Source organism: Crinia signifera, chromosome 2 (assembly GCF_055691185.1).
Source record: "Crinia signifera chromosome 2, ASM5569118v1, whole genome shotgun sequence".
In the NCBI taxonomy this organism is placed as follows: domain Eukaryota; kingdom Metazoa; phylum Chordata; class Amphibia; order Anura; family Myobatrachidae; genus Crinia; species Crinia signifera.
In genome coordinates this window covers 55,593,963-55,619,447 of record NC_139218.1, presented here as the reverse complement: position 1 = coordinate 55,619,447, position 25,485 = coordinate 55,593,963, and the positions used below count along the sequence as shown (strand labels likewise).

The 25,485-nt window shown below is 45.0% G+C and overlaps 1 protein-coding gene across 3 annotated transcripts; it reads right to left on the bottom strand.

Annotated features, from left to right (window-relative positions):
• Nucleotides 1–2,402: 2,402 nt before the first annotated feature.
• On the bottom strand, nt 2,403–13,480 carry HIC1 (HIC ZBTB transcriptional repressor 1). 3 transcript variants are annotated; one of them, XM_083172148.1, is made up of 2 exons: nt 13,345–13,480; nt 2,403–6,850 (listed from the first exon to the last, which is right to left on the bottom strand). In XM_083172148.1, the coding sequence occupies exons 1-2, from the start codon at nt 13,367–13,369 to the stop codon at nt 4,920–4,922; spliced, it is 1,956 nt and encodes a 651-aa protein (XP_083028274.1). In that variant the 5' UTR covers nt 13,370–13,480; the 3' UTR covers nt 2,403–4,919. The 3 variants fall into 3 exon arrangements, with proteins under 3 accessions (XP_083028274.1, XP_083028273.1, XP_083028272.1); XM_083172147.1 differs by lacking the exon at nt 13,345–13,480 and adding an exon at nt 11,654–11,993; XM_083172146.1 differs by lacking the exon at nt 13,345–13,480 and adding an exon at nt 8,032–8,185.
• Nucleotides 13,481–25,485: the final 12,005 nt, after the last annotated feature.

Sequence of the window (25,485 nt, the reverse complement as noted above, 5' to 3'; positions counted from 1 at the left end):
GCTGTTACCTGTGCTCATCTCTACCACTGACAACCTGCTCCTGGTAACATACAGACTGCTCCTCTGCTTCCCTATATCCCAGCTGTATTGTGTACTTAGTGCTGCTGTTACCTGTGCTCATCTCTACCACTGACAACCTGCCTCTGGTAACATGCAGACTGCACCTCTGCTTCCCTACATACCAACTGTTTTGCTAATTGTTACCGGTGCTCTGTTTTTGTTCTTCAATTAAGGATATGATTAGTCCTGTGTACCCTGTATTGTTCTAATGTGTGCTCTATGTACGGCGCCACTTGTGGCGCCTTATACATAAAATGTAATAATAATAACAACCCCAATTAGTAAGTAGAGATGTTGGACTTCACAGAAATATGGCAACATCCAGCCAGCAACAACTGAATGATGAGCTAAAGGCCCCCATCCACTAGGGTGAGATATAGCATGTGGTACCCCGCCAACTCACCCGGCAGTGGCAGGTTTGCATATGATACATTATATGTGGTCCTTATGCAAACAATGTCCTGTTTGCAATCCCAGCAAAGACTACGGGCTGCAGTGAATATTCATGGCAGCCCATAGGAACTGTGATGCGAGGCGTACAGGAATGTGCCCTGCATCGCAATCGCAGGAAAATGTCTTTTTTTACTTTTAATGCGATCTGTCGTCAGAATCGCATAAAAAGTGGCAATATCGTACTAGTGGATGGCGGCCTTAAGTCATGTGTAGGCAAACTGGCATTCAGTAGTTGTGAAACTACGCATCCCAGCATGCTCTGCCACATTATTAAGCTGTGTACACACTGCAATTTTGGCTATCGATTTTGACTATATAGTCAAAATCTCATAGTGTTCAGCCTCCCCCTAAACTAAGTAATCAAATCTAATATCCACAGAAAGACAAGAGTGCAGTTCTTATGCCTCTTCATGTTTTTCTTGGGATGCGGCCATTTGGTCTACAGCATTATGGTCGACAGTCATTAGGTCGACACCATTATGTCGACATGGGGAAAGGTTGACATGGGTTTAGGTCGACATGGGGGAAGGTCATTAGTTCGACAGGTTGTTAGTTCAACATTGTCTAGGTCGACAATTAAAAGGTCGACATGGGGTTTTTCACAGTTTTTTGAGCCGACATGTGTTGACATGCCCTACCATCCACTAGGGCGTAGTGGGAGAATAAAATAGTGAGCCCGACGCATAGCGAGCGCAGCGAGGGAATGCTGTGCACTTTAAACTGTGTCCATGTCGACTGTGTTGATATTAAGGTTAAAAAAACAGTGAAAAACCCCATGTCGACCTTTTACCTGTCGAACTAACGACCTGTCCACCTAGAACCATGTCGACCTATACCCATTTCGACCTAATGACTGTCGACCATAATGCTGTAGACCAAATGATCCCAACCCGTCTATGGACTGATACCTGGACAAAGACCTACCAACTTTATGTATTTGCACAGAGTAGTCATCATCTGCTCCAGCTTATCCTGCTTTTTGCAGTTGATTGTAGTATTCAGTGGCAAATGTACTTTTAATATTATTTTCACAAATTCAGTACAGGTTTATAAAAATATGTATATATATATATATATTTATACACTCATACTGAGAGTTTTAGTAAAAACCTATTTATAGAGGACAGCTAACTAGGTTTGAGGTAAATTTTATGATCCACCGTTATGATTATAGACTATTTGTCAATAATAACAGGACAATACAATGCAGAGCAAATGCTTATTACATGAAGTACAGGGGGTAAATTATACAGGCTTCTGGAATGTTACCTGTGGAAACTACAGTCTAGAACAGGGGGGTATCAAACCCTCTAAAGGGGACAGGTGGAGATGTTAAACATAGCAGCCAATCATCTTCCAGATATCACATCATAGACTGCACCGCATATATGATAACTACAATAAAAGTGGACTGGTTTCTATGTGCAAAATCTCCATTTGATACATCTATAATGTATGTAGTTAGGCATCTTGGCTGGGCCAGTAATTATCCTACCTGTTTCCACAGACAGAAATCCAGAAAACATGAGCTGTTGGGGGAGCAGGAGAACTGACTTTGGGAAACACTGTAGTAGTAGACACTCCCTATTGGACACACTGGGGCAGATGTATTAAGCCTTAAAAAGAGATCAATTCAAGGGTGATAAAGAAAGATAAATGTCCAGCCAATCACATCCTAACTGCCATTTTCCAGCCTGTGTTTGAAAAAAGTCAGTGAGGAGCTGATTGGCTGGATGTTTATCTCTCTTTATCACCCTTGCATTTATCTACCTCCGGTAGCTGTAACCCCAAATAAGTAGTGCTACTCCTTTATTTACCTCTCCTAAAAAAAAAGCCAAGTACTACCAAGGATGCCGCAAGGACTGGTTTAAGAGATATAGGACACAATGTTTAATTCTGATATTTATTTAATCAAGAACAGCAACAATCCAATATGTCCTGGTGTATTACTGACATTGTCTCTGCTCATCACCAGTATACAGTTTAGCTGTTGTGATTGGTGGAGGGGAAGCGACGCAGTCCCCTTCACCAATAGATTTGACACGAGGAGGAGAAACTGCATAGAACACAGATTTGTGCCATTAAACCCCACATGACCTGTGAAAAAAATAACCCCTTTTATATTCCTGATATTTGACCAGGAGCTGACAATCAGTAACTCTGGGACAACAATCCCATCATTGTACTTACAAATAGTGCTATACGTTCTGTATCCCAGATTGGGGTGGGCAGGCTATGCAGGTACTCATACTGTCACGGTTGGCACATCCTATTATGTTGGATGATTGCCTATCTATAGTCAGCATATTTTACATTAACACACAAACAGCTCTTGGCCTCCTCCCATCAGTGGTTTGTTCTGGCTCCTCTAGGCAGACTTTGGTCTCAGCATAGTGCATGCTATCATGAAGGTAGGGGGTTGGTTTGGTACTGTTCATTGACAGTGATCCAATGTAATGTCTTTGGTGTGGCAATGGGATCTGGAGGCAATAGGGGATTGCACTTGCCAGCTCCTGTTTAAGTGTAATAAAGCATAGATGCTCAGCTTCTTATTCCTGAAACCTGAGCTTATTGCGGTAAAGAGCTGCCACAGCATTTAACCCCTACTGATCGAGAGGCTTGCTGCTCGTAGCACAAGAAACAGGTAACAACATGCCCTAGTGGGCAGTAAGTGGTATAACGTCTAAGGCACAATGGTGTCCAAACACCTTGGTCATGGTGCAAGGGACCTCATTTGTTCAATAATACAAAAATATTCATATAATACACTGTGCAGACAACACAAATCAGTATTCCCACATCATATCTCCAGGCATTTGATGCCTTTACCCACAAAAAAAGTTGGGGCAAGGAAATAATGACTAGAAAGCTTCTGGGAACATAGGCCCACAGCTGATGTCTACAGTATGTACTGAGTGTGAGCAGACCTGAGGCGATTCACAGGACCCCCGTCCCACCTGCGAGTCACACCATCTGCACTGGGCTGGACATTTGGGTACTAGGCACTTGAAAGTTATTTTTGGTATTTTGGGTACTGCCCACATCAGGATCAAAGTGCTACAATGCAGAACATCAGGAGTGTCTCTTTGGCACAGACTAGATAGCAGTTGCGTGACTTCCAGGGACAGTGAATTGGGGAGGATTAGCTCATGGCTGGGAATGCTTTGTTGTGGTTCAGCAAAGGAGTGAAAAGCAAATGTGCTACTGAGTCACGGTTATTATTTAGAAATGGTGCAAGAAGTGTTCAGAATAGATTTGGCACTTCATAGCCAACAGTGTGTACTTGGCACTTCATAGTCAACAGTGTGTACTTGGCACTGCATAGCCAACAGTATATACTTGGCACTGCTTAGCCAACATTATATACTTGGCATTGCATAGCCAACAGTATATACTTGGCACTGCATAGCCAACAGTATATACTTGGTACTGCATAGCCAACAGTATATACTTGGCACTGCGTAGTCATCAGTATATACTTGGCACTGTGTAGCCATCAGTATATACTTGGCACTACATAGCCATCAGTATATACTTGGCACTACATAGCCATCAGTATATATTTGGTACTGCTTAGCCATCAGTATATACTTGGCAATGTGTAGCCATCAGTATATACTTGGCAATGTGTAGCCATCAGTATATACTTGGCACTGCGTAGCCATCAGTATATACTTGGCACTGTGTAGCCATTATATTTTTAAACTACTGTAGGACACCATCTCCCTCTTTGTGCTACGGACATGCATAGGGTTAATAGGAATTGTACAGACTCCTAAAGTCCAGGAACAAGCAGAATAAGTGCATCATGTTCACGTTATCCCCCAATTCATTGTCTCTAGTTTAAGGGTAAGTCAAGGTCACCTTTTACGCATGTTGCTCTACAAGTGACGGTCTCTGCTAGGAGTCTGTTCTGTGTTAACTGGAGCACCTGGCACCCAAGCTTCACATAAGTTCAGGACATGTTACATTGCATAGTTATGGTTGGGAAATACTGATTTCTGCATCTGATTGTCCTTGCAATACAAAAAAGCCCCATCAAAACAATAATATACATAAATGCCCACCATTCATAAAACAATAAGCAGCAACTCTCCCCACTACCTTTGGGCAGAAGAAAGGCTGAGTACTTGGTGGAGGGATATAGATATATATGGACTCACTTCTGCTGTGGGATAGTGCACCAGGACCTTTGCACAAGTCCCTCTGAAAGTGCTTTGCCAAAGTGTGCTTGTCCTCCTGGTCTCCCAGGGATTCACTTGCTCAGTTTGTCTTTGGCTCTTGCCTGGTGTAGGCCCAGAATCTACAGTGAAGTGAGGAATTTGCAGAGTGGGCTCTATGGTCATATAATGTCAGTATAGTCCCTTGTGGTTCTCCTGTTTTTGGTTCTGAATGAATGGATGCTGTTAAGGTGACGAGAACCTCTCAATGATTCTATCGCTTCCCAGATGCTGACTCTGGGACAATACCTCCGCAGCTTTTTCTTGGGTCAGCCCCAAGTGCTCCGCAGTGAATTTGGCCAAAGGGTAAAGGCTCTCTATAGTTTTGGGGTCATTGAGGAAGTGTGAGGTCTGGGAAAGGATTTCAGCGGCCTTCTCTTGCTTCAAGCCAAGGTGATCGGCAGTGAATTTGGCCATGGCATAGACACTGTCAGAAAAGTCCAGCTTGGGCTTCCCATCTGGTCCAGTGCTGTGCATCTTCATGTGGCTGATGAGGTTTCTCTGCTGAGCAAACTTACCCCCGCACACCTGGCACTCGTAGGGCTTTTCCCCAGAATGGATCCGCATGTGCTCTGTTAGGCGGTACTGACGGGTGAAGCGCATGCCACAGGCATCACAAGCAAATGGTTTGAGCCCTAGATGGCTTCTCATGTGACGTGTCATTGTGCCCCTCTGGGTAAACTTCTTCCCACAAATGCTACATGGATAAGGGCGGGTCAGCCAATGAGTCTTCTCGTGCTGGCGCAGGGTAGCCGGGTCTTTGTAAGATTTATCGCAGGAAGAGCACCGATAGGGCCGGATGATGTCTCCTAAACTTTGGTTAGACTTGTCTAGGAAGGGCACTGGGGGGTCCATGCTATCCTTGTGGTACAGCTCCTCCTCATTGTGAGCCTCCACATGTGCATTGAGTTGCTCACTGCTGGGGAAACCTTTACCACAAGGGATGCAGACATACAGATTGTCTCCATAGCTTTCAGGCTCATACGGATGGTTGCAGTGGTATCTCTCTAGGTTGGCAGAGGGCGATGGGTCCCCGCTGCTCCCGGTGTCTTCACTGGTACTTTTATCATCATCTGGCTCATTACTCTCGAAGCTTGGGTATCTGGGCTGCTGAGACAACGGGGAACTCTCACCCTTCTCCTCTCTGTCCAAGTCCTTTTCTCTGTCACTTTCATCCACATAGTTCCCCATTGGCTCAGGCTTCATCCATTCAAACATCAGATCCCTATGGGTCATATTGGAAATACTGTTTCTGAATGGTTCTGGGTGTGGAAGTGGTGATGTGCCGCTACCGTCCAGTTTCTGGTAGGCATGGCTTTGGTCTTTATAAGAGCTAGAGTTAGTAAGGACACTGGCACTTACTGGAGGACTGTCCTTTCTTCCAGGAATAGAGGGCTCCCTGCTGTCTCCTGCACTGAGTCCATCCGAGTGGTGCTGAGCTGAAGGACGGCTTGGACTTTTCTTGGAGAGATCCAGTCCACACAAAGGAGAGCAATGTCTTTCTGGTGGGCAAAGTCCATGCTGGTGCAACTGATTCCCCTGAGATACTGAAGCATAGAGCTCTCCACAGTGCGTGTTTATGGCATTCACAGGCTCCCCTGCTGGTATGTCTACTGGTCTTGGGGTAGAAGAGAAACATGACTGAATGACCGGGGTTGTTGCTCTTAGACCCCGTCCAAGGCTCCCATAACCTGGGTAGCCAGCTGTCCTTATATGACAGTATTTGCCATTTCTCTTCAGCTTCTTCTTGCATAGAGACACTAGGTCAGAGATCTGCAGGTAGCTGGCAGCTGCCAGCACAGCCCCAAAGAGCTGCTCGCTGGTTGGTTCTGCATCCCCAATTCTCCCTGTATAAATGAAGTCCAGGACAATCCTGAAAATGCTGGGACTGACCATCTCATGGTCTAGGTTGATTAAGTTATCATGGACAACCAATGACTTCAAGTAGACGCTACTAGCAGCTAAAATGTTCTTGTGTGCCCTGAACAGGGCGTTCTGTACCACAATGATCACATCACACAGGAAGCCTTTAGTCCGCTGGCTGTTCAGCTGCAGGAGAAGTTGTCTAGAATGGCTTGGTACCTCCATAGTATCCAGCATCGTGTTCAATTGTCCACCTACGGAAACACAGACATAGCATAAGTCATACAGTTCTAGGTATGGCAGCATTATTACACATGGCACATTTGCATTATCTGAGATAGGAAATTATTTATTTGTTGCCATTTATTTATAGAGTGCACACATTTTGCATTCATTTAAATTATTATAAAATATTCAATAGCTAAATTATTAATAATAATAATAATAATAAGAAAAGATTTTTGTGATTTTTACTCTCCTCCCATATTAAAAAAACACCAATAACCATTATAATAACTAATTATAGTAAACATTTGGCTTAAAATCAACCGAAACACTGCTGCAAGCAATATACAGGCAATGACAACTATTATATATATATATATATAAATATATCTGTTATGAAGCTACAAGTCCTGACAAACTGCCTGCTGAGAATTGTAGTTCCACAGTAATTAATGAGCCACAGGTTCCATGAATCTCCTATGCTTAATTACAAATTGTTTAAAAATGACCCCATTGGATAAATGCTAATCATTAATCAGCACCCCAGTCAGTGTCTGGAAACCAGCTTGGGTCTTGTCTGGGTGTATAGTCATTTTTATTGGCATATTGTTAGCAGGATCTAATTCTCCTTAATGCTGTCTCCCAGCTGCAGCCTTGTTATCTAGATGTCAGTCGCAACAAGTCGCCTTTGCAGCAGCAGAAGAGAGATGTGATGTGAACTAACCCCGGTAACCCCGACTGATGGGAGTCACCGTGTAGAGTGCAGTGACCCTGCCCCTACCAATTACACAGGTCTGCACACATCCACAGACAGCAACAGCAACAGCAACAGTGCAGGCACCTCTAGATCTAACTCCCAGCAGCTTAAATCAGCCTCCATAGAGATCTAATAGAACAAGACATGCACCAAGCCACATCAGATCATAGATCAAGAGACCGTTCCACAATGGCAAAATATAGCCCAAAATCCACTTTATTAGGATATATATATATATATATATATATATATATATATATATATATATATATACATATGTGTATATATATAAATAATTTATATATATATATATATATATATATATATATATACACACATTAATTCTAAGACGACTGATATAATTAAATCTTATTTTTTTATTTTAAAGGATTATCTACATTTAAAGCAGCTGCTGTGGAAAGGTGCTAAGAGAGGTCCAGCAGCGCCGAGTACCTGGCTGGCAGGAGGCACCGTGCAGTATGACAGATATCCTGCTGCTGTCAGTGTGAGGCCGTAGCAGCGGCAGCTCCCAGCCTTTCCTCCTCATCGCGTCTGTCTGTGCCACCTGAGCCTCTATACATCCAGCTTTTATTCCCTGCGAATATGGGGATGGGGGTGGCTACAAGCCCTCGTAGGCATTAAGAACATGACATCACCCTTTCTGCTCCCAGCTGCAAAAACCCCATATCAGGAACCATCATTCACACAGCCCCACATCACACCCCCTTCCTATAGTCTGACAGGTGTCCCCTATACAGAGCTGCAGGTTCCACACTGCACCAGGCACCTCCTCCTCCATCCACACATCTATACATTGTATATGGGCACATTGCATGGTGCCTATGGATAATGTCACAGGAGTAGCTACACTGTCCTTCCATTCACAGTTCTGGTTTGGGTGAGAGATATAGTCTAGATATCTTATATTTATTAGATAATTATATATAATTTTACACACAGTTTTATTACCCCCCACTGGGGTTTGTTTAGTGACTGCAAACATTGCACTTGGCCCCAGCATTACATGACATCCTTATGTCACTGTAAAATCTGGTAGTCAGAGATAATGAGGTGTTAAGAAGTTTAAGAGGTTTTTTAAAGAGCTGAATAGTTTCTCTGGGGACGTCGGGATTAATAATTCCTGTCCCTGTCCAAAATGACCAGTCATCTGAGCAGCCCCCCCTCAGGACCCACAGGCAGTGAGTCCTTGGGCTGGGACTAGTCCCAGATTGATGAACAATTTGTAAAGATCAACCTCATGTAATCCCCCAGATTCTCCTGCTTGTAATGAGCTGTGTGTACAGAGAGGGACGATTTACAGCTCAGAACATGGCCAGTTACAATAAGAATACATCTGATTCCTTCTGGATTATTGATCAGATAAGGAGGAACAGGGAGAGGACAGAGGAAACAGGTAGATCAGCCTCTGAGTAGGGGGATTAGGGATAGCAGCTGTGCCTCTCCAAGCACACTAACGAAATATACAGAACAAAGTTAATATAGTCTATTGATTTTTTTTTTTATTACACTATTAATTAGGACAGGACCACTCTGCCATAAATGCAATTAATTTCATTAATTAACAAAATGATTCATTAGCAGATTGTTTGCAAGTGTTTAATACCATCACACATATATAGATGTTTTACTAATTAATTAATTATCATTAAGAAAAATAGCAGGATGGTATTTATTTAATTTGTTTGTTTTAGTTTAGACGCTCAGATGTCTGTGGAACGAATTGGAATTAAATTAATTAAACGAAACTTTTTTTTTTCTGTTTAGCGGAAAATGCCCAATGTCATATTGCGCAAGCATATTAATAATCAATTAATCAATTAGCTCTGCTTTTAATAAGTGGAAAAAAAATATTTCGTTCACAGATCGAGTCGTACTTACTAATAATAATCGTTTCAGGCGCCGAAACCTTTCATTTAATATTTGAAATGATTGTAGTCATCTCAGCTAAACACCAGCACAAACACTGTAATCGGTACATTGATATTGTTATTAATGGAAATCTGACATTTATTTATTTTAAATATAATTTTTTAGTAAATAGTTACTGATAAAATAATAAATTTTCTAGCACAAAATAATATTGTAGCCATAAGTATAGATATATTTAAAACTAAAATAATTATTTACATAAATTGATGTTGTTCTTATTTGTTTTCTATTTACACAGAATATTTCCTACAAACTACAGATGCGTACATACTCCTGCCACGACATTATATATATATATATATATATATATATATATATATATATATATATATATATATATATATATATATATATATATATATAGTGCAGCTTTAGGCTAGTAATTTCAGCAAACTAGTCTTGAATTAGTGGATTTTTTTTGTAAGCAAATATTACTAACCCTCGTGCCTCTGGACCAGGAGTGGAGGCCGTGTATTGCCCACTCGTGATCTATATGGTTACTGCGGCTGTCACAGCGCACATGACAACAGCCATGATATGTACTTATGTCTGCGCAAAGGCGCAGGACAGTGCATTATAATGCAATCAGCCAATTCCACCGTCATCCTAGAAAAGGTGGCCAGCAACCATTTCTAATTAGTTATTCATTTCTAATTAACACCAGTTTATTAATTTCTTGGTTATTTTCACAGACGGTTCCCTATAAAAAAAAACCCATGCACCCACACCCTGGGCTAGGGGAGTGCCATGCTTGCCTACCTGACCCTCTACATGAGGGAGAAAATGCCCTGTATCTGGACTTGCCTGGTAATGTAGGATTGCCATCACCTGTGGGGAGCTGGTTAATTGCTAAGAAAGGTGTTTCCCCACAGGTGCTGGCAATCATACATTACCAGAGAAGTCCTGAAGGAGAGGGTCAGGTAGGCGAGTATGGGGAGTGCACATCTGATGCATAATACATGCACAGCTTGCAGGTGGGATGTGACAGTCAGATGGGGCACATGGCATTTCTAGGAAACTTTAGACATTTCGTTTAAAATCATCAGAAGACCGCCAGCATTAACCCCTTCCATGCACTGCCATACAGATCCCTACAGCAAGGAAGGATTGAGGACTGTAATGTAGCCCGGTCTGGTGTTATTGGAAGCAGCTGCTGGGACTGCCCAAGTTGTACAGAAGCATTACAGAGACAGCAGCACACAGCACAGCACAGGGTATAGGAGCAGATCAGAGCACAAGAGGTGAGATGGACCATTCCCACAGACCAGGTGAATGACATTTATATCTCTGGTGCTAGAAATGCGGCATCTACTGACAGCTGTCAGTGACACTCCCCTGATAACACTGATTTCCCTGTCATCATGTGCAATGTAACAGGCTGCCAGACAGTGTAGTAACCGCAAGCCAGATCACCTACCTGTAATGTTCTATCTATCTATCTATCTATCTATCTATCTATCTATCTATCTATCTATCATAGAGACAAGTGTAATGTGTATGAAATTCATTATATATATAAATATTTGGTGAAAAGCTCATTACAGAGCCAATGTCCCATGTAAGTGACAGGGAAATGAATAGTGCCTGGGGATTACTGGTGGCTGTCACCATCACTGATGTGCGATCCCTATTCCTCTGCTTGCGGATGGTCCTCTCCCCCTCATTATCCTGAGTAACTTTCTCCTGTTCCTGGAACTTTCCGATCCTCTCTACTAGATGATGCTCCCCAATGATTGCCATGCCCCCACCCTATGTGCAGCATCCCCCCACTCTATGTACAGCAGCCCCCCACCCTATGTGCAGCATTCCCCCACCCTATGTGCAGCATCCCCCCACCCTATGTGCAGCAGCCCCCCACCCTATGTGCAGCAGCCCCCCCACCCTAGGTACAGCAGCAGCCCCCCACCCTATGTGCAGCATCCCCCCCACCCTATGTACAGCATCCCCCCACCCTATGTGCAGCAGCCCCCCCAACCTAGGTAAAGCAGCAGCCCCCCACCCTATGTACAGCAGCCCCCCCCCCCACCCTATGTGCAGCAGCCCCCCCACCCTAGGTACAGCAGCAGCCCCCCCCACCCTATGTGCAGCACCCCCCCCCCCACCCTATGTGCAGCAGCCCCATTACCTGGTAGGCCAGTGGTGTCCGCACAGCTGATGTCTGTGTGAGTGACCATCCCCAGGATCTCGCAGGGCGTAGTAGTGAGGATCACTCTCCAGCTGCCAGCCTCCCATCCACCATGCCAGCCTTACTGGGATCCTGTGCCAACCCTCCTTTCCCCCCAGTTAGTAATGGGTAAGATGGACCAGGCTCTTCCTCTGCCCGGTACGTGCTGGGCCCGGCTGCTGGATCTATTTGAGCAGTTTCCTCTGCTATTTTTGTTTGTGCTCCGGCAGTGATACAATGTTGAGGAGATAAAGGAGTCTCTATGTGAGCGGAGGCTGTTAGCGCCCCATGTGATGTGTAGCTATATTAAACTACAAGGTAAAATCCAGGGCAGGAACTTCGGGTGACCCCAACTTGAACTTCACACACATTGAAACTTCTTCTTAAAGAGACAGGCGCCCTTATCCCCCCGGCAGCCCTGCCTGAGCTTGCACACGAGTGTCAGTCCTCTGTGTCTATTCAGGGCACACAGCTTGGAGCCCCAGGGGGACCCCCATACACATCACTGTGTACAGGGCATCACATGATCCCCTATGGCTGCATGCAGGGGCACCGAGTACCTCCACATAATAACCTATATACTTATCGCTATGATCTAGATTGCATAGAAAGAAAGTCATACATATTACTATATACAGTAACAATGATATATAAGAATATCCGGGAAATATGTAAAACACAGCTCAGTAATTAAAATAAAATGTAATACATCTCTAATGACTCCGGTGGCATGAATCGGTGCTGTCCCTGTGCATGCATCTCTATGGCTACGGTGGCAAGATTCAGCGCTGTCACTCTGCATGTATCTGTAAGACTATGGTGGCAGGGCTCAGAGCCTCAGTGCTGTCCCTGTGTATACAGCTCTATGACTCCGGTGGCAGGGCTCAGTGCTGTCCCTGTGCATGTATCTATAAGACTATGGTGGCAGGGCTCAGAGCCTCAGTGCTGTCCCTGTGCATACAGAGCTCTATGACTCCGGTGGCAGGGCTCAGTGCTGTCCCTGTGCATGCATCTCCATGACTCCCGTGACAGGGCTCACTGCTGTCCCTGTGCATGCATCATTCTCTATGACTCCGGTGTCAGGGCTCAGTGCTGTCCCTGTGCATATACTGTAGCTCTATGACTCCGGTGGCAGGGCTCAGTGCTGTCCCTGTACATACAGCTCTATGACTCCGGTGGCAGGAATCAGTGCTGTCCCTGTACATACAGCTCTATGACTCCGGTGGCAGGAATCAGTGCTGTCCCTGTACATACAGCTCTATGACTCCGGTGGCAGGAATCAGTGCTGTCCATGTGCATGCATCTCTGTAACCTCGGTGGCAGGGCTCAGTGCTGTCACTCTACATGCATCTGTATAGCTACGGTGGCAGGCATCAGTGCTGTCCCTGTGCATACATCTCTATGACTATGATGGCAAAGATTAGTGCTGTTCCTTTGAATATAGCGGAGGCAAGTTGCTGTTAGTGATTGGTAAGCCACTACAGATCTCATTAAGAAAATGGAGCACTATTATCCCATGTGCTACCCAGTGATGCGGGCTACTGGAAGGGGTGCCACCTCCTGGTCCTTTCTGATGATACTACCTCCCTAAGGTGCACTGCCATGTCAGTAACACAGCTGTGATTACTCAGACAGGTGCTGATGAGACATACCTTGGGGGTCTTCTCTGAAACCCATTCCCCGAAGGAGGATGTTCCCAGGATGGTGTTCTCCTGGTCAGTCTTTCCCTGCTTCTCTTCTCCTGCCTCTCTAGTCTGCTGGTACTGGGATGCCGGGATCTGCTGTCAGACACACAGCTCTGTGCTGTTCTGCTGTTCTCCTTCCTCTGCTCTCACACTGCCCCCTTGTGCCCAACATCAGAGCTGCTCTGTCTTATCAGTCACACACACAGGACAGCCACCACTGCCCTAGCTGATGGGTGACAGAACTGGCACAGTACCCCCTGCTCCTCCTCCCACCGAAATTTTAAAAAGGGGGGTAAACAATCTAAAAACATATCGTCATCTATCGTCTGTCTGTTTAAAAGTGGCCATGCACTTCTGCAATTCTGCCCGATTTCACCTCATTCTGATGCATCCCGGTCTGAAATTGTGTGAAATCAGGCAAATCACATGTGTGTTTGATCCGCTCCAATGTGCGGTCCCATGGGTATCGGATCATAGCCCCTCGATCGCACCGTACTGCACACAGAATCTGTCAGATCGCACAGCCTTCGGCAGTACTTGCTGGGATCGCATGCGATATATCACATGCAAAAGGACCACTGCGATCCTGTCACCTGGGAAGGTTCCAGCCAGAGGCAGAACTCTGGGAGGCAATGGAGTCATCTGCCGCCGGGCTCCTGCTCCCAAGGGGGGCACCTATCCTCATCTGCTAGTTTAAATCAGTTTATTGAAATCCATTGATACCGCTTCTGTATGTGTGATTCCCCCTCCTAGCAGGACCATAGAGGTCACACTATCTTTATTTTAAACATACTGTATTACACATAACATACAAACATACACACAAGCAAAAATATTTATATAAGGTGGTATGTGTGTGTTTGGGAGGAAGGGGGGGGGGGGGCACCGATATTTATCTTGCCTCCGGGCAACTTGGATGAACTTACGCCACTGGTTCCAGCAGTATGAGGGGGTCGTGTGTGACCTCTCCTCTCGGAGTCACATAAGTGAATGGGTGCCTTAACTGGGTACACACCTGCAGATTTGTCTGTCCAATCTGTATGGTGGGAACAAAAATCTGGTAATGTATGGGAGGATATGACAGACAACCATTTGCTCCCAAATGCTGGAAACCGGATAAGAATGTTTGTTTGATTACATTTGTTGGTACTTGTTTCCTAGCACGGCGCCCACGATTTCCATCTTATGGCATCTTATACAATTAAAAATTGTATACCATTGTATATGGCATACAATGGTATACAATGAGATGAGATGAGATACGGTTTTAAATTGTATAAGCACACTAATGGTTGCTTTCATTGTTAATTGGCCCCCTATAAGATTTTTAATTGTATAAGCACTCTAATGGGGGCTTACAATGTTAAATGCACCCCCACGCCACCCCCACTATCAACGCCAACCCGAAGCGTGGTGAGCGCAGCGGTACGCGTCCTCCGACCTTTTCATACCCCCACTATCCATGTCGGCGTGGAGTTGATTTTATATAGTGTGGCGAGCGCAGCGAGCCACCGAGCCCGAAGCGTGGCGAGCGGCCGCGTTTTACTTTACATGTATTACGCGTCCCCTCGTGGGGCTCGCTGCGCTCACCACGCTTCGGGCTCGCTGAAAAAGTCAGAGGACGCGTACTGCCGCCCCTCGCGGGCTCGCTGCGCTCGCCATGCTTCGGGTTGGTGTTGATAGTGGGGGTGGCGTGGGGGTGCATTTAACATTGTAAGCACCCATTAGGGTGCTTATACAATTAAAAATCTTATAGGGGGGCCAATTAACATTGAAAGCACCCATTAGTATGCTTATACAATTTAAAATCGTATCTCATCTCATCTCATCTCATTGTATGCCATATACAATGGTATACAATTTTAAATTGTATAAAATCGGGTCCCATCGCATCGCATCTTATCTCATTGCATACCATATTAAGCCTTATGGTATGCAATGCGATGGGCGCCATGATAATACACAAGTACCCATTTGTTACATCAAATGGCTTTAAGTTTGCAGTGGCAAATCTGTAAGTATAATGGGTGCAGTGTTTATGGTGCCTGGGGGGCCCACACCATGCACACTGCACCCATTTTGGCAATTTTTACCATCCGGAGTCCATAGGCAGGAGTGCTGAAGAAATCTCTGGAAAGATGGCCACCGCGGCCATTTTTCTGGTGATCTGCACATGCACAGTGGAGTCTGAATGCTCTAGTGCTCAGACTCCACAGCGCTGCGGAGGTTTATGGCTGCATTTGCAATAAGGTCTGAGCACTAGAGCTCCCAGACCCTACTGCTCCGGGCACCGCTCAGGGCAGAGAGGAGGGGCCCGGCTGCACACCGGCCTCCTCTCTTAAGGCACCCCTGCAAGTTTGTTTGTATGATTATTGTCTGTTTTCTAGTGTTTGGGAGCAAATCTTTAATGCTTATTTGCTCCCACACATGACCAGATATACTGGACAGATAAATCTGGCAATGTATTGGAGAAAATGAAAATCGATCATTTGGCCCCAAACGCTGTAAAATGTATAACAATGATTGTTCCTCAAACAGCTTTAACCAATTTGTCTGAATTACTATTGTTTGTTTTCCAGGATTTGGGAGCAAATGGTTGATTCTCATAAGGTCTCATATATTACCAGTACCCAACGTAAAAGCATCCCTTTAAACCAGGACACTCAAGAATGACACAGGTTCCATTGCTGGCTGACCCCAAGCCTGTATTTCACCTGGTATTAATTAGCCGCAGAAGCTGTGCAATTCATGAGTGTCCCAATCTAAAGCGGGGTACACACTCACCTGTGAAATAGAATAAGACATTGAGGACTCACTGTTTCCATGAAGAAAGTAGAGGAAACTTTTAATCCAATTTATACATTGTTCAGACTCATAAATCTGAACAATCCATCTTTTACCAAGGATTTAAATGCTGGGTCATTTTGATGGGTGCAGTCGTGACCCCCATTCGCATTGCCATGCAAATGACCAGGTCAAGCATTTTTAATTGGTAATTAATCGGTAATTTGCCTTTCAACACGGGACCTTTTCTAGTGTGAAAGGATCAATCTGGGTCATCATTCCTGGGTCTCTGACCCTGCTTTATTCCCAGGTTGACCATTTTACAGTAGAAAAGGTCCGGTAATGAAAGGTAAATTACTGGGTAGAACTGGTTGACTGGGTAATCTGCATGGCAGTGAGAACCGGTATTAGAGATGTATAGTGTCAGCCGGACAGCACAGTATCAGCCTTAAGCTGACCGTACCCCTAAACATTTAGGGGTACATTTACTAAGATGGGAGTTCTATGGAAGTTGCCCATAGCAACCTATTAGATTCACATTCCTATTTTATTTTTCACCTTCTGGAACATAATAGATACAATCTGATTGGTTGCTATGGCCAACATCCCATCTTCAATAGAACTCCCATCTGAGTAAATGTACCCCTTATTGTCCAATCGGGCGGGTTGTAACAAACATCTGATAACTTATGTAAGTAAATAACAATTGGCAATTTGCTCTGCAATGCCAGAAAACTGTGTCATTCAAATAAATTGGATCACTCTCCAGCTGCCAGCCTCCCATCCACCATGCCAGCCTCACTGGCATCCTGTGCCAACCCTCTGTTCCCCCATTTATTAATGGGTAAGATGGCCCAGGCTCTTCCTCTGCCCGATACGTGCTGGGCCCGGCTGCTGCATCGGTCTTCTCTGGTTTTATTGGGTGTGGGTCACAGGTTTGACACCATGAAGGTGGACATACATTAGTGGTCAACAGGGCTTAAGGTCGACACACAAAGTAGTTGACATGAAAAAAATGGAAAAACTCATGTCAACCTTTTGACTGTTGACCGTCACATTGTCGACTTAATGCTTGTGTCGACCTTCCGGCCATGTCCATCTATTTCATGTGTCGTCCTGTTGACCTTTAGTCTTCGACCTAATATATGATGACCTTCACAGTGTCGCCATGGCGACGTGTCCCGTTTTATTTGAGCAGTTTCCTCTGCTATTCGGTTTGTGCTCAGGCAGTAATATAATGTTGGGGCGATAAAGGAGTTTGAATCAGCCCCAGAAACTGTGTAATACATGACTGTCCCAGCAGTGTGTGTGTGTATGGGAAGCGGTCATCTATTAGAATGAACTTAGGTCTACAGTCATTAGATCGACCCCACTAGGTCGACTGGCAGGAAGGTCGACCTGACTTAAGGTCGACATGGGCCAAGGTCGACATGACTTAAGGTCACATTTGCATAAAGGTCGACATGAGGAAGGTCGACTGGTCATAAGGTCGACATGGGTTTTTCACTGTTTTTTGAGCCGACATGTGCCGACAGGCAGTATTTCATGCCCTACCATCCACTAGGGCATGGAGGAGGTTATTAAATCTGTGGCGAGCGAAGCGAGCCACCGTGCCCAAAGCATTGCGAGCGAAGAGAGCGATGCGAGGGTCCGATTCTCATTGCCAACTGTGTCCATGTCGACTGTGTCGACATTCGAGTAAAAAAAACAGTGAAAAACACATGTCGACCTTATGACCAGTCGACCTTCCTCCTGTCGACCTTTATGCAAATTCAAATTTAAGTCATGTCCACTTAACCAATGTCGACCTTAAGTCAGGTCGACCTTCCTGCCAGTCGACCTAGTGGGGTCGACCTAATGTAGACCTAAGTGTGGTCTGACAGATGTACCGATTCCGTGTGTATATTACATATCAATAAAACAATGTATAGTCACTGAAACACCCTCTGTCCGCACCCAGGCATTACCAGCATGGAGTCCGTTTTGCTAGCCCCATATATGTGCATACAGAGGGATAAGCGCAGTAACCTCCACCAATTCTACATATCAATAAAACAATATATAGTCACTGAAACACCCTCTGTCCGCACCCAGGCATTACCAGCATGGAGTCCGTTAGCTAGCCCCATATATGTGCATACAGAACGGCCCAGGAAGCGGCAGCGAGATGTTCTCTAATAATGTTGTTGTTTCAAATAACTTTTTAACTAAACAGCGGGGAAATTGGTTCGTGAACAGGATGACTTCAGACTGACTGGAGGAGGGGGGAGAAGGGCAGAGAGATAGAGGCGGCCTTTGGATAGTCTCCGCGAAGCCCTCGAGTTGAATTCCAGCTGTTCATCTTTCCATTCCCCAAACCGCAAAATGATGTGCCAACTTCATTTGTCAGATTATCCCAGCTCGGAATTACAGGGAGAGGATCAGGGGATCCAGCTTGCTGCAATTTAGCTGCCTGGCTTTTAATTAATTCAAATTTGTATTCAATTAGGAGCCCTCGGAGGTGGATATAGAACCCAGGATGAACTTTATACACCACCCCCTCTACAGAGACCCAGAATTAAATGCAGGATATTGAATGAAACACATTTACAGTACAGAGAAGAAGTCCAACATCGGACGAAGGTTCGCCTCTGGTTCCACACGACGCTGTAATAAAGCCAGGAGATGTTATGAAGAATCTGACACCAAATGGACCAGTATTAGCAACTATTAGAAAATATCTGATCTATATGATCGATTGGCTTAGAAATACAAAGGAAAAGTTTGGCTTTCAAAATATGCTCAAGCCGGTCACATACATTATAAAGTCGGGAATGGGTCATAGACAATAGGTCTACCACTTCTGGCCGACAGGCAAAAGGTCGACACATAAAAAATGTTGACATGTATTAGACACAAGCAATAGATCAACTTGGAAAAGGTTGACATGAAAAATGTCGCCTTAAGTCAACAGGGGCACCGTATAAGTGTACCGCGTCCCCTAGCGTGGGTCTCTGCACTCGCCATGCTTCGGGCACAACTTAATTGTTGACCTTTTTAATGTAGCAACCTTTTGCATGTTGACTAAAGGTACCCATACGCAGTGTGGGGGTGCTGTGCAGTGCGCGCTCCCGCGGGCATCCCATCGCACAGCACATGGAGTCTGTGCAGCCCGGGCTTTCTGATCTAGGTCCCGATCGCACAGTGGGGGACATTCCTGGCACAGTGGGGGCATGCCTGTTTCTGGGACAGTGGGGGCATATGTGGCACAGTTGGGGCATTCCTGGCACTGTGGGGGCATACTTGGCACAATGGGGGTATATCTGTTTCTGGCACAGTGGGGCATACCTGGCACAGTGGGGGCATATCAGGTACCATGGGAGCATATGTGTATCTGGCACTATTTGGGCATATGTATATCCAGCACTGCACTATTGGTGGTGCTGGCCCATATGTGTATCACACCCCCATTTTCATTGGATGCACCCCATGTGGCTACACCCATAATTTGGGGCGCGCACACAGTACAGTATGTGTCATAAATAATGTGTCAGGAGCATTAGAATGTGTGGGGCATAATGTGTAAAGGGCATTATTTGTTTGTACAGATTTTTTTTTTTTTTATGTTAGTAGCTCTTCGGGTGGTTTCTTTTGCCGTGAGTAGCTCACACCCCTAAAAAAGGTTGGAGACCACTGATCTATAGTGTCTAGGTTGCCAGTCAATAGGTCAAAACCAAAAGGTCAACGCAGTAGGTCAACATTGACAAAAGGTTGAGATGCAGTAGGTTGACACTGAAAAAAGTTTGACACAAGCAAAAGGTCGGCATGGCCATTGTTGACATGAGGGTTTTTTTAAAACCATTTTTTCCTTTTTTCCCCATGCTTGACAATCCATGTGGACTCTGAGTGGGAACAGTAGAGTGAAGCGAGTCATGCGAGGGTATGACCTTTCAGTCCCCACTCCAATAGATAGAAGATGTTTGTAAGGTGAACTTACATTTTTTTAGTGTGCCCATGCCTGCTTGGGGCGGGAATTCAGCAGAAAGCGGCCATATGAAAAGGTAAGTCTAGGGTTACATCCATACCGAACAGTGGAAAAATCATTACATAGGGCCTTATTTTGGCTTATTCTTTCTGACAAAATCCTTCTTAGATGGACAAAACCATGTGCACTGCAGGGGGGGGCAGATGTAACATGTGCAGAGAGAATTAGATTTGGGTGAGTAATTTTGTTTCTGTGCAGGGAAAATACTGACTGCTTTATTTTTACACTGCAATATAGATCTCACTTTGAAGTAAAACCCCACCCAAATCTAATTCTCTCTGCACATGTTACATCTGCCCCACCTGCAGTGCACATGGTTTTGCCCATCTAAGAAGGATTTTGTCAGAAAGAATGAACCAAAATAAGGCCCATAGTGAGTAACTATCAAATTATGTGCAGCCGCATGCATGGATTCTAGGGACAGCCCCGGGCTTCAGCACTGGATGGGTGAAACCTGGGGGGGGGGGGATCCCTTTATTGGGGGGGTCCCCACTCCCCCAGGTACCCCGTCCAGGGCTGACCAGCCATGGTGAGCATGGTACGGCTGGGGGACCTTATGTCAAAAGTGTCCCCTGGTTGTGGCATGACAACGCGGGCTGTTGGAGCCTGGTGCTGGTTCCCAAACACGAGGGTCCCCTAGTTTGCACTATGCACAGATCTCAATGATTTTGAAAAATGCAATAACGTGCGATTTCGGGACCTTACTAAAAATCGCATCTCATTAAATCTCACCCCCTTAGTCTTATTACAGTTTGACTTCTCCTAGACATAGTTTTACTAACTGTTGGTAAGTTTTATGTGGAATATAAGCCCATATGCGATGAACTGTAGCTTTATAACATTGCCACTGCCAGCCTGAAGAGTTTTGGTGATGCACTAAGGATCCATGCTGTCACATACCTCCCAATACTTTGCTGTTTAAATCTGGAACCACGTGCATACCATAAAGGGGGCGTGGCCTCACACAAAGGGGATATGTCCATTACTCCCTGAGTTACTGTAATGGCAGCTTGTGCATATGATTCTAGTAAAGCTGCAGACCAATAACTCCAACTGATGGACAGCTGCTTCAGACATATTAGCAGTGCCAGATTAAGGTCTAAATGGGTCTGGAGCTGAAAATGATCAAGGTGACAGCACCTAATAATGTGGGGGGCGTGACCAGTGATCTGTTTGGGTGGTCTGCTCGTGGGTGTGTCTCTATTTGTGTAAATACTTTCAACTAATTATACATGCCTGGAAAAGGCAGGGGGCTGGCATAGGAAAAATGCAGGGAGATATATTGGTGGGTGCCCTCCAAAGGTGCACCCGCAGGATGCCAATGTCCTAAGATACTTGCGGGGTGAGGCGGCACTCCAGTCATAAAAAAAAATACTGAAAGCCAAAACATTTCAGCACCTTTTATGTGGTCACCTAAGTTTACCACACCATATAACCCTTTTACAAATCATGCAACACAATAGTAACCCCCTTATACTGTACTTGCCCCTTACACATTATGTGCCCCTTACACAAAATTCACACTTTGGCGCACGGATTGAGTCAAAATTCACGTTATGCCACACAGATTAAGACAAATTTCACATTTTGCCACATGGATTGAGACAAAATAAACACTATACCAAATGGATTGAGCAATAATGCACAATATGCTTCATAAACAGGGGCAATGTGCGGCAAAGGCGCGCATTAAAATGTATGCCATAATGCCCATTACATGTCAAGCCACACACCATAATGTGCATTACGTATTATGCCAAACACCATAATGCCTATTAAAAATGATTCTACATAAGTGCTGCTTACCTCTATTTCCAGGGGTTCCATGCTCATTTCCAGGGGTTCCATGCTTGTAGCAATGTGGGATTACATGCTCATTGTCAAGGGGGAAATACATGCTCGCAATAACTGGGGGACAGCTGCCGCCGGGCAGGAATGACAGCCATTGACAGCTGGGCAGAGAGCAGGGGGCTGCCCAGCAGTAAACAGAGTACTGCAGGTCCCGGCTATTTAAAATAATACCCCTTTTACACCAGAAAATGCAGGGACTTACTTCGGGAATATGGTCCCAGGATCTTGTACGGACATTCCCTTTTACACCAGCCTATTCCCTGCTTTTTCTGGTGTGAGGGGGAGAGAAAACCACTCCCCCTTTAACCGACCGGCTGTATCTTTGGAACCAACTGACCCATTTACATGAGACCAGTATCATATTTAAGAACTTTTGAGTGGGCTTCGAATGATTTTGGTCCTGTGAAACTGGGCCGTTTGTTTCCTGTAAAAACTGCCCTCAAACAACATGAACAGCCATGAAATTAAATTTCAGAAATGAAAAAATCAGTTTACCCGCAATATCTCTGGAACCAATTAACCCATATGGACCAGCCTGGTATCAGATTGAAGGCCCAGCGATTTGGGTTAGACTGAGATCAACCTCGAGCTTCTGTGATGTCAGAGGGGGAACAGGCAGCCGTTGGAACTGGGTGGTGGTCGGAATTAGTGGGTCACATGTTATCCTATGGGGAAAACGTTCCAGGTTTGCCTGACGGTATCTCCGGTTCCCGGGGGGGAATATTTGGAGAGTAGGCCTGGAGCTGTAGCTCCATCAGGCCCATTGTTAATCCGGCCTTGCATATTAGCATGAAACACAGTTTCTGGCTTCTGTTGAGTAATGCTCAGAGTACACAATGCCTTATGGTTTTACTGTATGAAGTTGCATAGATGTGCTCTGACGCCCACACCCTGTCCAATCCCACTTCAAATGTCAGAGAGCTCAGTTTGGGATTTAAAGCCTCAATAGGACATGTACTGGGATAGAGGGATATCCCCCGGAAATACTTATCGTATGCTGTCTAATAAGTTACAGGCGAACAGTGGAGATGTCTGCAAACATGTCTTCTTCTCGCAGACTCTAACTGGCGAGAGTGAGAAGGTTTCTCCGGCCCAGCTGTGTAAATAAGAGACCTCACCATAACCCGGCTCTGGTAATTAGGTTAATATAACCATTTATTTTATAGATAAACTCCCACAGCAGCAAGTTCTGGAGACCAATCTACAACAGATCTCCAAAGTAATAGATCATATGATAACCCAGCTCTGTTTTCTTAACTGGAACATTCATTATTGTTTTGTTGAAATAAATCTATTAATTGGTAACAATTCAACGTCGACTTATATGTATGGATACTGAATAAAACTGCTGACTTAGCTGCCATGGTGAGTGCCTTTGCTTTTTATTAAGCAATTTGGAGATACATCTATATATACACATATATACACACACTACCGTTAAAAAGTTTGGGGTCACCCAGACAATTTCGTCTATGAGTTGCAAAATGAATAGTACAGAATTTACTGTATAGTCAAGACATTGGCAAGGTTACAAATTATGATTTTTATTTGAAATATTAATTTTGTCCTTCAAACTTTGCTTTCGTCAAAGAATGTTCCCTGTGCAGCAATTACAGCATTGCAGACCTTTGGCATTCTAGCTGTTAATTTGTTGAGGCAATCTGAAGAAATTTTACCCCACACTTCCTGAAGCACCTCCCACAAGTTGGATTAGCTTGATGAGCACTTCATGCATACCATGAGGTTGAGATCTGGTGACTGCGCTGGTCACTCCATTACAGACAGAATACCAGCTGCCTGCTTCTTCCCTGAATAGTACTTGCATAATTTGGAGGTGTGCTTTGGGTCATTGTCCTATTGGAGGAGGAAATTGGCTCCAATCAAGCGCTGTCCACAGGGTATGGCATGGTGCTGCAAAATGGAGTGATAGCCTTCCTTATTCAAAATCCCTTTTACCTTGTACATATCTTCCATGTTACCAGCACCAAAGCAGCCCCAGACCATCACATTACCTCCACCATGCTTGGCAGATGGCGTCAGGCACTCTTCCAGCATCTTTTTACTTGATCTACAGCTCACGAATGTTCTTCTGTGTGATCCAAACACCTCAAAACATCATAGGTACTTATCGTCATATGGGGGAGCTGACAAAACAGCTTATTTCCTCCCCATGTCTGCACCCCACCATCTATACAGTATATGCTATTTATAAATGGGATTTGTCAGACTAAATTATTTCCATTAATTTCCTGTGCAATTCCTGGAAATGGTCGAGACGATTTTCCCGATGTCGGTGTCTATATTTCTGGGCACGGGGCCTCCCGGCTCTCGGAACACTATTACATTCTCCCTCTATCTTCACTCGGATTGTCAATTAGGAACAAGTCGGTTTTAAAAAAAAAAATCATGAAAAACCCATGTCAACTTTTCCTGCGTCGACTATTGACATGTTGACTCTTTGTCAATGTCGACCTAGACCATATTGACCATTTCCATGTGTCGACCTATTGCCTGTCGACCAATAGTGGTCGACCTATCATATACCATTTGGATGTGTTTCACCCTGTTTGCAGCAGACTGCAAAGGTGTAGGGTATGGGTCCAATGGTCGACATTAATAAGGTCAACAGTCAATAGGTTTACCACTATTGGTCAACAGGCCATAGATCAACACACGACAAAGGTCAACATACCTTAGTCAAAAAGTCGACATGAGTTTTTCAACATTTTTCTGGGTGTCTATGTCGACATAGGTCGACATGGATACAGTACCACATTTGTCCGCTGTGCTTCGGGCATGGTTACTCACTACACTTGGCACAGTATTATAACCTGACTCTATGTCCACTTGGATAGTAAAATATGAAAAAAAATGTTTGTACAAAGTCTCATGTTGACCTTTTCTATTGATTGTGTTCACCTTTTGACCATGTCGACCTATGTGCAGCTAAAAGGTATGTTGACCTTTTTTTTCATATGTCGACCTATGTGCAGCTGCAGCATAGTCCTCATTAAAGAGGTCTTCACAGCAGGTGAGGGAGGGGGTCGCTAATGGCGATGCCAATCCTGGGGCATTTTTTCAGTCCCAGGATTCTCAGGATCCTGGGATTGGCTTCCCTAATGAAAAAAAAAACATGTCCGCATATTTACCTTTACGGTGCGGGTGGGAGCAGAGGGGGAGCTGTGTGGCAGGCGACTGTGAGCCCGACGCCGGGGAGCTGGGAGCCTTGACGGGGAGCTGTTCTTCTGGATGTGCGGCCGCCGGCCGGTGAGCTGGAGGTGCGTCTGGGAGCTGGAGGTGCGTCTGGGAGCTGGTCAGGGAGCGATGGGTGAGTTTGTGGGTGGGCAGAGTGGCTGTTCGGCTGTTGTGACCTCTGACTGTCACGCTGTGCAGAGCCGCAGGCCGGGGATCGGGAACAATCGGGCAGCATCTGAGTGAGTGCTCAGACG